This window comes from Nerophis lumbriciformis, linkage group LG03, assembly GCF_033978685.3.
Source record: "Nerophis lumbriciformis linkage group LG03, RoL_Nlum_v2.1, whole genome shotgun sequence".
NCBI lineage: Eukaryota > Metazoa > Chordata > Actinopteri > Syngnathiformes > Syngnathidae > Nerophis > Nerophis lumbriciformis.
In genome coordinates, this window is record NC_084550.2 from 16138773 (window position 1) to 16151918 (window position 13146).

Genomic DNA, 13146 nt, shown 5'->3' on the forward strand with positions numbered 1-13146 from the left:
CATCTTTTGTATTGTTGCTGACAAACAATTGTATTATTGCCATCTTTTGTGTTGTTGTTGACAAACACAACATGGTGTTATTGCTATCTTTTGTTATTGTTGACATATTTTGTGTTGTTGTTGCCATTGTTTTGTTATTGTTGACAAACACAACATGGTATTATTGCCATATTTTGTATTGTTGACAAACACAATTGTATTATTGCCATCTTTTGTGTTGTTGTTGACAAACACAATATGGTATTATTGCCATATTGTGTTATTGTTGACATTGTTTGTGTTGTTGTTGCTATTGTTTTGTTATTGTTGACAAACACAACATAGTATTATTGCCATCTTTTGTATTGTTGACAAACACAATTGTATTATTGCCATCTTTTGTGTTGTTGTTGCCATTGTTTTGTTATTGTTGACAAACACAACATGGTATTATTGCCATCTTTTGTATTGTTGCTGACAAACAATTGTATTATTGCCATCTTTTGTTGACAAACACAACATGGTGTTATTGCTATCTTTTGTTATTGTTGACATATTGTGTTGTTGTTGCCATTGTTTTGTTATTGTTGACAAACACAACATGGTATTATTGCCATATTCTGTATTGTTGACAAACACAATTGTATTATTGCCATCTTTTGTATTGTTGACGAACACAATTGTATTATTGCCATCTTTTGTGTTGTTGTTGCCATTGTTTTGTTATTGTTGACAAACACAACATGGTATTATTGCCATCTTTTGTATTGTTGCTGACAAACAATTGTATTATTGCCATCTTTTGTGTTGTTGTTGACAAACACAACATGGTGTTATTGCTATCTTTTGTTATTGTTGACATATTTTGTGTTGTTGTTGTCATTGTTTTGTTATTGTTGACAAACACAACATGGTATTATTGCCATATTTTGTATTGTTGACAAACACAATTGTATTATTGCCATCTTTTGTGTTGTTGTTGACAAACACAATATGGTATTATTGCCATATTTTGTTATTGTTGACATTGTTTGTGTTGTTGTTGCCATTGTTTTGTTATTGTTGACAAACACAACATAGTATTATTGCCATCTTTTGTATTGTTGACGAACACAATTGTATTATTGCCATCTTTTGTGTTGTTGTTGCCATTGTTTTGTTATTGTTGACAAACACAACATGGTATTGCCATATTTTGTATTGTTGACAAACACAATTGTATTATTGCCATCTTTTGTGTTGTTGTTGACAAACAAAACATGGTATTATTGCCATATTTGTTATTGTTGACATCTTTTGTGTTGTTGTTGACAAACACAACATGGTATTATTATCTTTTGTTATTGTTGACATCTTTAGTATGGCTGTTGCCATCGTTTGTGTTGTTGTTGACCAACACAACATGGTATTATTGCCATATTTGTTATTGTTGACATTTTTTGTGTTGTTGTTGACAAACACAACATGGTATTATTATCTTTTGTTATTGTTGACATCTTTAGTATGGCTGTTGCCATCGTTTGTGTTGTTGTTGACCAACACAACATGGTATTATTGCCATATTTATTATTGTTGACATCTTTTGTGTTGTTGTTGACAAACACAACATGGTATAATTATCTTTTGTTATTGTTGACATCTTTAGTGTTGCCATTGTTTGTGTTGTTGTTGACAAACAACATGGTAATGTTGCCATCTTTTATGTTGTTGATGACAATTATAACATTGTATTATGGCCAACTTTTGTGTTGCTGTTGACATGTATATAAATGATATAAAACGTCTATATAATATATTGGTGTTGAAAATGAAAAATGGTCCCCGTCTGCTTTGATTTTTCAGTTTGTGGCCCTCAGTGGAAAAAGTTTCTTGCTATTAGGGAATATAAAATATGAAAACGATTCACTTCATCCAAGCAAAGTGTGCTTTCGCTAGCAAGAGGATTGGTTGCTAGGCAGATTAGGCGCAGGACTTTCTGTGTATGTCTGGCACTGACCTCCTTGTAGGAAATCCACTTGTAAGGCTGGTTGGGGAGACGTGAACCCAGGCACGGACCGTCACCTGTTTATGGCAACAAAACAATAAATGTTTACAAAAAAAACCAAACATGGGTGTGCCTAATGTTGTGGCCAGTGAGTGAATGAGACCAAAATATTAGGGTTGCACAAAGAAATCGATTCACATCCGACTTGTAAAGAACATAATGTCATGGCTGTCTTGAGTTTCCGATCATTTCTACAACTCTTATTTTTTTGTGATAGAGTGATTGGAGCACATACTTGTTGGTCCCAAAAAAACATTCATGAAGTTTGGTTCTTTTATGAATTTATTATGGGTCTACTGAAAATGTGAGCAAATCTGCTGGGTCAAAAATGTTAATATTTGGTTACATACCCCTTGGCAAGTTTCACTGCAATAAGACGCTTTTGGTAGCCATCCACAAGCTTCTGCTTGAATTTTTGACCACTCCTCTTGACAAAATTGGTGCAGTTCAGCTAAATGTGTTGGTTTTCTGACATGGACTTGTTTCTTCAGCATTGTCCACACGTTTAAGTCAGGACTTTGAGAAAGGCCATTCTAAAACCTTCATTCTAGCCTGATTTACCACTTTTGACGTGTGTTTGGGGTCATTGTCCTGTTGGAACACCCAACTGCGCCCAAGACCCAACCTCCGGGCTGATGATTTTAGGTTTGTCATAACGTGGACTATGGGGTGTTTGTTTTCCCGAGATGCAAGTAAAGTTGGATCGGACATGGCTTGGAGGTAAACACATGATTTTATTATTACTATAAAAAGGAACAAAAGGCGCGCGCACAAGGCGGAAGTACAAACTTGGCTAAGAAAACAAAACTAGCACTTGGGCAAAAACTATGGACGTGAAACAAATAAAACACTTACTGTGACACGAGCAGAACAAAGACTTACGTGGCATGGCAAGAAGCATAAACGATGGAATAAGCGGGTCATGAAAATGTCGCTAGACAGACTGACTGAAAAGGACAGGCTTAAATACTAGTGACATGATTGATGACAGGTGTGTGAGTGAAGTGAATTGAATTATATTTATATAGCGCTTTTCTCTAGTGACTCAAAGCGCTTTACATAGTGAAACCCAATATCCAAATTACATTTAAACCAGTGTGGGTGGCACTGGGAGCAGGTGGGTAAACTGTCTTGCCCAAGGACACAACAGCAGTGACTAGGATGGCGGAAGCGGGGATTGAACCTGCAACCCTCAAGTTGCTGGCACAGCCGCTCTACCAACCGAGCTATACCGCCCAAAGTCCGAACGTGAAAACAGGTGCAACTACTCGGTCGTCATGGTGACAAAACAAGGGAGTGAAAAATCAGGAACTAAGTGTCCAAAAACCAAACAGCACATGGCCAAACAAAAACATGATCAACAGGCATGACAAGGTTGTCCTGAAGAATTTGGAGGTAATCCTCCTTTTTCATTGTTCCATTTACTCTCTCTGTAAAGCAGCAGTTCCATTGGCAGCAAAACAAACCCAGATTATAATACTACCACCACCATGCTTGATGGTAGGAATGGTGTTCCTGGGATTAAAGGCCTCACTTTTTCTTCTCCAAACATATTGCTGGGTATTGTGGCCAAACAGCTCCATTTTTGTTTCATCTGACCACAGAACTTTCCTCCAGAAGGTCTCACCTTTGTGCATGTGATCAGCAGCAAACTTTAGACGAGCCTTAAGGTGTCGCTTCTGGAGCAAGGGCTTCCTTCTTGCATGGTAGCCTCTCAGTCCATGGCGATGCAAAACACGCTTGACTGTGGACACTGACACCTGTGTTCCGGCAACTTCCAATTCATTGCAGACCTGCTTTTTGGTGGTTCTCGGTTGACTCTTGATCATCGTGGGCGGCATGGCGTAGTGGGTAGAGCAACCGTGCCAGAAACCTGAGGGTTGCAGGTTCGCTTTCCCGCCTCTTACCATCCAAAAATCGCTGCCGTTGTGTCCTTGGGCGGGACACTTCACCCTTTGCCCCCGGTGCCACTCACACCGGTGAATTGAATGATGAATGATAGGTGGTGGTCGGAGGGGCCGTTGGCGCAAATTGCAGCCACGCTTCCGTCAGTCTACCCCAGGGCAGCTGTGGCTATGAAAGTAGCTTACCACCACCAGGTGTGAATGAATGATGGGTTCTACATGTAAAGCGACTTTGGGTACTTAGAAAAGCGCTATATAAATCCCAGTTATTATTATTATTATTATCGTGACCAATTTTCTCTCAGCAACAGGTGATAGCTTGTGTTTTCTTCCTGATCGTGGCAGTGACAAAACTGTGCCATGCACTTTATACTTACAAACAATTATCTGCACAGTGGGACCTTAAGCTGCTTTGAAATGGCTCCAAGTGACTTTCCTTACTTGTTCAAGTCAATGATTCGTTTTTTTCAGATCTGTGCTGAGTTCCTTTGACTTTCCCATTGTCAACCGAGTCTACTGCCTGCATCACATGAGCCCTATTTAAATGTGCTCAGAGAAGTCAACAGGTGTTGTCAATCATTATTCACTCACATGAAGTTAAGAGGCCATGCCATGAAGCTAATTTGGTGTGATTGTAACTTTGTAACATCACCAACATTGGTAATGTATGTTGCTGTATGTATACTTTTCACCCAGCAGATTTGGTCACATTTTCAGTAGACCCATAATAAATTCATAAAAGAACCAAACCACGACTGTATAGAACCTGTATCGTGTTTTGAAAAAGTTTCATTATGATTATTATACCAAATAATACATTGCGAGAATCTGAATCGAATCATCACGCCAGGACTCAGAATCGGATCGAATCATTAAGTGCCCAAGGATTCACACCGCTATTGAATCATGTTCAGGTTTTGCATAAAAACCTGTGGCAATGAATCATTGGAGGGATTCAAATATCGCCATGGACCCACCTGATATATGGAGGCCTCGCTGGAAGACCTCATACATGGTCCTGGCGTCGTCGTGGTAATGAGTGAGCAGCTTGGAGGTGTCGCCCATCATTGACCTGCGACCCCCGTCTTCATGCTAACAACACAGGAGACAGCCGGGTTACCTGTACTTAACGCGCTGACTCGTCCAAAACCCTCAGAGACTTACCGGCACCTCCTCAGACTGGTGGAGGATGCTGCATGGCGGCTTGATGGGGCGGGGCCGGGTGGCCAGCCAGTAGGCCAGCACGGCGGCGAGCGCGCCGAGTCCCACCAGCGTGGAGGTGGGCAGCGAGCGGAAGAACTGGCCCAGCTCGTCCATCTCTGGTACCCTCAGGCTGCTCATCATCTCCTGGGCCTGCATCTTCTCCTTCAGCGTGGAACTCAGCTCTGCGTAGGAGAAACATAAAGTTCCTGCTTTTTTCTCCCTATGTTACTGTGGAGGGAGATGAGGCCAGCGCCGCCTGCAGGAGCAAAGGTCACCGCCTCTGTCCATGGTGCTGAGGACATAGCACCATCAGACGGGGGCGTGGCAGTGCTGACGGCGAGACACGGCTGGCAGGTGATTAGATTTCACAGGTGGTACGTGTTAATCTAATCATCTGTTGTCCTTAACAGTAAGCGGCCGGGAGCAGGAGGAGAGAGAGGATACGGACGTGACTGAAAAGTCACGTTCTGCGGGAGAAAGACTTGGAGAAATCTATGCACATTAAAAACTTTGTTCAACTTTGCACGCCTGGCTCCTGTGAAGTGTCTGTCAGTGGGACCGCTAGGAAGCGACTTCCACAGTTACATTTTTATGGGGCGACCCATGATGCGTTCACTGTCTATTGACACAGGTTCAGTTCACTGTCTAACAAAAAATCCATAAATTGAGTGTTCAAAAAACAACCGTTGTGAGTTTAGTTTCTAAAAAGAAGCAACTCTGGGTTGCGTTCACTGTCTAACAAAGAAGCAGCATAGTGTTGCCTTCAATGTGTCAATTAAATAGCATCAAGTTGAGTGTAACGTCTAATGTCCATTGTGTTGCGTTCAGTGTCTGCCGTGGAACAATGTTTTGCATTCAGTGTCTAAGAAATAAACATCAAATTGCGTTTAGGGGTTAAGAAAGAAATGTCATTGTATTTAGTGTCTAAGAAAGAAACATGTTGCTTTTAGTGTCTAAGAAAAAAATATATGTTGTATTTAGTGTCTAAGAAAAAAATATATGTTGTATTTAGTGTCTAAGAAAAAAATATATGTTGTATTTAGTGTCTAAGGAAAAAACATCTTGTTGCTTTTAGTGTCTAAGGACGAAATATCATGTTGTGTTTAGTGTCTAAGGAAGAAACATAATGTTGTGTTTAGTGTCCAAGGAAGAAACATAATGTTGTGTTTAGTGTCTAAGGAAAAACATGTGTTTAGTGTCTAAGAGAGAAACATGTTGCATTTAGTGTCTAAGAGAGAAACATGTTGCATTTAGTGTCTAAGAAAGAAACATGTTGTATTTAGTGTCTAAGAAAAAAATATATGTTGTATTTAGTGTCTAAGGAAAAAACATCTTGTTGCTTTTAGTGTCTAAGGACGAAACATCATGTTGTGTTTAGCGTCTAAGGAAAAAACATAATGTGTTTAGTGTCGAAGGAAAAACATGTTGTATTTAGTGTCTAAGAGAGAAACATGTTGCATTTAGTGTCTAAGAGAGAAACATGTTGCATTTAGTGTCTAAGAAAGAAACATCATGTTGTGTTTAGTGCCTAAGGAAAACACATGTTGCGTTTAGTATCTTAGGAAGAAACGTCAGGTTGCATTCAGTCTAAGGAAGAAACATGTTGCCTTTAGTGTCTAAGAAAGAAACATGTTGCATTGTGTGTCTAAGAAAGACACATCATGTTGCGTTCAGTGTCAAAGAAAGAAACATAACGTTGCGTTTAGTGTGTAACAAATAAATGTCATGTTGCATTCAGTGTCAAATAAGGAAACACCATGTTGTATTTAGTGTCCAAGAAAAAGAAATATCACGTTGTGTTTAGTGCCGAAAGAAGAAACATCATGTTGCGTTCAGTGTCAAAGAAAGAAACATAATGTTGCATTTAGTGTCTAACAAAGAAACGTTATGTTGCTTTTAGAGTCTAAGAAAGAAACATGTTGCATTTAGTGTCTAAGGAAGAAACATCATGTTGTGTTTAGTGTCTAGGGAAAGAAACATGTTGCGTTTAGTGTCTTAGAAAGAAACGTCATGTTGCATTCAGTCTAAGGAAGAAACATGTTGCGTTTAGTGTCTAAGAAAGAAAGATTATGTTGCGTTTAGCGTCTAAGAAAGAAACATGTTGCATTCTGTGCCTAAGAAAGAAACATTATGATGCGTTTAGTGTCTAAGAAAGACACATGTTGCATTTAAGGTCTAAGTAAGAAACATTATGTTGCGTTTAGTGTCTAAGAAAGAAACATGCTGCATTCTGTGCCGAAGAAAGAAACATCATGATGCGTTTAGTGTCTAAGAAAGACACATCATGTTGCAATGAGTGTCAAAGAAGGAAACATAATGTTGCGTTTAGTGTGTAACAAATTAATGTCATGTTGCATTCAGTGTCAAAGAATGAAACACCATGTTGTATTTAGTGTTTAAGAAAGAACTATGTTGTGTTTAGTGCCGAAAGAAGAAACATCATGTTGCGTTCAGTGTCTAAGAAAGAAACATGATGTTGCATTTAGTGTCCCACAAAGAAACATTGTGTTGCTTTTACTGTCTAAGAAAGAAACATGTTGCATTTAGTGTCTAAGGAAGAAACATCATGTTGTGTTTAGTGCCTAGGGAAAAAACATGTTGCGTTTAGTGTCTTAGAAAGAAACATCATGTTGCATTCAGAGTTTAAGGAAGAAACATGTTGCGTTTAGTGTCTAAGAAAGAAACATCAAGTTGCATTTAGTGCCTAAGTAAGAAACATGTTGTGTTTATTGCCTAAGGAAGAAACATCATGTTGCGTTTAGTGTTAAAGAGAGAAACATAATGTTGCCTTTAATGTCTAACAAAAAAAGTAATGTTGCTTTTAGTGTCAAAGAAAGAAACATCATATTGTGTTTAGTGCCTAAAGAAGAAACATCATGTTGCGTTCAGTGTCAACGAAAGAAACATAATGTTGCGTTTGAAGTCTAACAAAGCAACGGGATGTTGCTTTCAGTGTCTAAGAAAGAAACTTCATGTTGCTTTTAGTGTCTAAGAAAGAAACATCATGTGGAATAAACATTACATTGTGTTCAGTGTCTAAGAATGAAACGTCATGTTGCATTCAGTGTCTAAAGAAGAAAAATGTTGTGTTTGGTGTCTAAGAAAGAAACATGTTGCATTTAGTGTCTAAGAAAGAAACATCATGTTGCTCTTATTGTCTAAGGAAGAAACATAACGTTGCATTTAATGTCTAAGATAAAAATATCACGTTGCATTTAGTGTCTAAGAAAGAAACATCATGTTGCGTTCAGTGTTTAAGAAAGAAACATCATGATGCGTTCAGTGTTTAAGAAAGAAACATCATGTTGTGTTTAGTGTCTAAGAAAGAAAAATTATGTTGCATACAGTGTCTAAGAAAGAACTATAATGTTGCATTTAGTGTCTCAGAAAGCAGTGCTGCTTTCAAAGACTACTAATCAACATCATGTTGTGTTCAGTGTCTATTGAATACGCTTAGACAACCTTTTCACTATTTTGAGGCCCTAACAACATTCTACTTCAACTTTTTTTGAGCATTGTGTTGTGTTCAGTGTCTAAGGACGTAGCATTGTGTTGCGTTCAGTGTCTATCATGGAGCATCATATTGTGTTCCGTGTTTAAGAAAGTAGCATTGTGTTGTGTTCAGGGTCTATAATTTTGTGTTTGGAGTTTATCTTGGAGCATTGTGTTGTGTTTAGTGTCTATCATGTGTAAAGTATCTATTGTGGAGCATCATGTTGTGTTCAGTGTCCAAGGTAAAAGCAATATGTGGCATTCAGTGTCTATCTTGGTGCATTACGTTGCATTCATTGACCAAGGAAATAATGTGTTGAATTCAGTGTCTATTTCGAAGCATTGTGTTGTATTCAGTGAGCATTGTGTTGCGTTCAGTGTCCAAGGAAATAACAATGTGCTGTGTTTAGAGTCTATCTTGGAGCATTGTCTTGTGTTCAGTGTTCAAGGATAAAGCAACGTGTTGGATTCAGTGTCTATCTCGGCGCATTGTGTTGCGTTCAGTGTCCAAGGAAATAGCCATGTGCTGCATTCAGTGTCTATCTTGGAGCATTGTGTTGCGTTCAGTGTCTAAGGCAATAGTAATGTGCTGCAAGGAAATAGCAATGTGGTGCGTTTAGTGTCTATCCTGGAGCATCAATCTGTGTTCAGTGTCCATCTTGTAGCATTGTGTCGCGTTCAATGTCTAAGGAAATAGTAATGTGCTGTGTTCAGTATCTATATCGAAGCATTGTGTTGTATTCAGTGTCTATCTTGGACCATTGCGTTGCCTTCAATTCCCAGGGATATGGCAATGTGTTGCATTCATAGTCTATCTCAGAGCATTGTGTTAGTGTCTATCTGTGATTATGTGTTGCATTCAATGTCCAAGGAAATAGCCATGTGATGTGTCCATCTCGGAGCATAGCATTGCATTCAGTGTCCAAGGAAAAAACAATGTTCTGCTTTAAGAGTCTATCTTAGAGCACTGTGTTGTGTTCAGAGTCCAAAGAAATAGCAATGTGCTTGATTCAGTGTCTATTTCGAAGCATTGTGTTGCATTCAGTGTCTAGCTGTAAGCATTGTTTTGCATTCTGTGTCCAAGGAAATAGCAATGTGCTGCGTTTAGGGTCTATCTCGGAGCACTGTATTGCGTTGAGTGTCCAAGGAAATAGTAATGTGCTGCATAAGGTGTCTATCTTGGAGTATTGTGTGCGTTCAGTTTCCACAGAAATAGTCATGTGATGCGTTCATTATCTACCTTGGAACATTGTGTTTCGTTAAGTGTCCAAGGAAATGTATGCTACGTTCAGTGTCTATCTTGGAGCATTGTGTGCGTTCAGTGTCCAAGGAAATAGCAATGTCCTGTGTTCAGTGTCTATTTCGAAGTATTGTGTTGCGTTTAGTGTCTAAGGCAATAGTAATGTGCTGCGTTCAGTGTCTATCTTGGAGCAATGTGTAGCGTTCAGTGTGTAAGGAAATAGCAATGTGATGCGTTCAGTATCTTGGAGCACTGTGTTGCATTCAGTGTCTAAGAAAATAGCAATGCGCTGCATTCGGTGTCTATCTCGGAGCATTGTGTTGCGTTCAGTGTCCATGGAAATATATGCTGCGTTCAGTGTCTATCTTGGAGCACTGTGTTACGTTTAGTATGTAAGGAAATTGCAATGTGCTGCGTTCAGTGTCTATTTCGAAGCATTGTGTTGCATTCGATGTCTATCTCGGAGCATTGTGTTGCGTTCAGTGTCTATTATGGAGCATTGAGTTGTGTTTAGTTTCCAAAGAAATAGCTATGTGATGCGTTCAGTATCTATCTTGGAGCATTGTGTTGCATTCAGTGTCCAAGGAAATATATGCTACGTTCAGTGTCTATCTCGGAGCATTGTGTGTGTTCAGTGTCCAAGGAAATAGCAATGTGCTGCGTTCAGGGTCTATCTCGGTGCATTGAGTTGCGTTCAGTGTCTAAGGCAATAGCAATGTGCTGCATTCTGTGTTTATCTCGGAGCATTGTGTTGCGTTTAGTGTCCAATGAAATAGCAATATGCTGCGTTCAGTGTCTATCTTGAAGCACTGTGTTGCGTTCAGTGTCCAAGGAAATAGCAATGTGCTGCGTTCAGTGTCTATTATGGAGTATTTAGTTGTGTTCAGTGTCTATCTCAGGGCATTGTGTTGCGTTCAGTGTTTATTATGGAGCATTTAGTTGTGTTTAGTGTCCAAGGAAATAGCCTTGTGATGCGTTCAGCATCTTGGAGCACTGTGTTGCGTTCAGTGTCTAAGAAAATAGCAACGTGCTGCGTTCGGAGTCTACATCAGAGCACTGTGTCTCGTTCAGTGTCCAACAAAATAGCAATGTGCTGCATTCAGTGTCTATTTGGAGAATCGTGTTGCGTTCAGTGTCCATAGAAATATATGCTGCGTTCAATGTCTATCTTGGAGCACTGTGTTGCGTTCAGTGTCCAAGGAAAAAGCAATGTGCTGCATTCAGTGTCTATCATGGAGCACTGTGTTGTGTTCAGTGTCCAAGGAAATAGCAATGTGCCGCGTTCATTGTCTATTATGGAGTATTTAGTTGTATTCAGTGTCTATCTCAGGGCATTGTGTTGCGTTCAGTGTCTATTATGGAGCAATTAGTTGTGTTTAGTGTCCAAGGAAATAGCCTTGTGATGCGTTCAGCATCTTGGAGCACTGTGGTGCGTTCAGTGTCTAAGAAAATAGCAACGTGCTGCGCTCGGAGTCTACATCAGAGCATTGTGTTGCGTTCAGTGTCCAACAAAATAGCAATGTGCTGCATTCAGTGTCTATTTGGAGCATCGTGTTGCGTTCAGTGTCCATGGAAATATATGCTGCGTTCAGTGTCTATCTCGGAGCACTGTGTTGCGTTCAGTGTCCAAGGAAATAGCAATGTGCTGCATTCAGTGTCTATCTTGGAGCACTGTGTTGCGTTCAGTGTCCAAGGAAATAGCAATGTGCTGCGTTCAGTGTCTATTATGGAGTATTTAGTTGTGTTCAGTGTCTATCTCAGGGCATTGTGTTGTGTTCATTCAGTGTCTCAGGAAGTAGCATGGTGTTGCGTTCATTGTCCAACAAAAAGTAGTGTACAAGAAAGACAAAGATCAGACATTTTTGTCCTGTAGTAACTGAAATAAAAAAAGGGTCCTCCAGGGGACACAAGTTTCTTCCAGGAGGTGAAAGTTTGTTGCTGCAGCTGGCGGGACAGAGAGGAGACTCGCAGTCAGCGTTAAAAAAACAAAAGTGAGGTCTCTGAGTTTTCTGCTTAAATGTCCATCAATGGATTATGACCGCCATCATACATGATTTTATTTTCTTGCTTCTGAGTACGTCACTTTTAGGCTTCAATTAGCGTGGAAGTATGGATATAAGGCCAGCATTTTTTTTTAAAATTATTATTAAAAAGTCATATATAATATATGACCACAAATAATAAAACACAATAATTAGCTCTAATTAGGTCTAAATATAGAAAATAATCGATAGTATAAAAAACCTTTGTATATGCAAAGAGACCGGTTTTTTTCAGGGCCGATACAGATACCGATTATTAGTAGTCAAGGGGGCCGATAACGGATATTTGGAGCCGATATTCATTTGCAGTAAAAGTTATTTAAACATGAATAGTCTACGTTAATAAATAGCTGGACAATGCTTTAAGGTGTTTTTTTAACATGATTTTTTAGGAGACATGGGACCTTTAGTGACTAGTGTTGTCCCGATACCAATATTTTGGTACCGGTACCGATACCAAAATGTATTTCGATACTTTTCGATACTTTTCTAAATGAAGGGGACCACAAAAAAGATCATTATTGGCTTTAGTGAACATACAAGACAACTTTTCTTTTAGTAGTAAGTAAACAAACAAAGGCTCTTAAATAGTCTGCTGACATATGCAGTAACATATTGTGTCATTTATCATTCTATTATTTTGTCAAAATTATTAAGGACAAGTGGTAGAAAATGAATGATTAATCCACTTGTTCATTTACTGTTAATATCTGCTTACCTTCTCTTTTAACATGTTCTATCTACACTTCTGTTAAAATGTAATAATCACTTATTCTTCTGTTGTTTGGATGCATTACATTAGTTTTGGATGATGAAGACACGTTGATGTAACACGTGGCTTGGAATTGTTTGCTGAAATAAGCAGGGGCGTCCATGGTAACGTTGCTGTATGTACCTTTTAGCATTAATGGCGTCTTCACAGATGTGTAAGTTACCCATGTCTTGGGCACTAATACACCCCCATACCATCACAGATGCTAGCTTTTCAACTTTACGCCTATAACAATCCGGATGATTATTTTCCTCTTTGGTCCGGAGGACACAACGTCCACAGTTTCCAAAAACAATTTGAAATGTGGACTCGTCAGACCACAGAACACTTTTCCACTTTGTATCAGTCCATCTTAGATGAGCTCAGGCCCAGAGAAGCCGACGGCGTTTCTGGGTGTTGTTGATAAACGGTTTTCGCCTTGTATAGGAGAGTTTTAACTTGCACTTACAGATGTAACGACCAACTGTAGT

General features: G+C 39.3%; 1 protein-coding gene across 1 annotated transcript in view; it reads right to left on the bottom strand.

The window, feature by feature from the left end:
• acsl6 (acyl-CoA synthetase long chain family member 6) overlaps window positions 1-13146 on the bottom strand; it is a 94553-nt gene that overhangs the window by 63784 nt on the left and 17623 nt on the right. Inside the window, exons 2-4 of the mRNA XM_061934243.1 lie at window positions 5092-5312; window positions 4905-5019; window positions 1976-2040 (exon numbers count right to left, since the gene is read on the bottom strand). Coding sequence (XP_061790227.1) covers window positions 1976-2040; window positions 4905-5019; window positions 5092-5312 — 401 coding nt within the window. The remainder of the gene's footprint in view (window positions 1-1975; window positions 2041-4904; window positions 5020-5091; window positions 5313-13146) is intronic.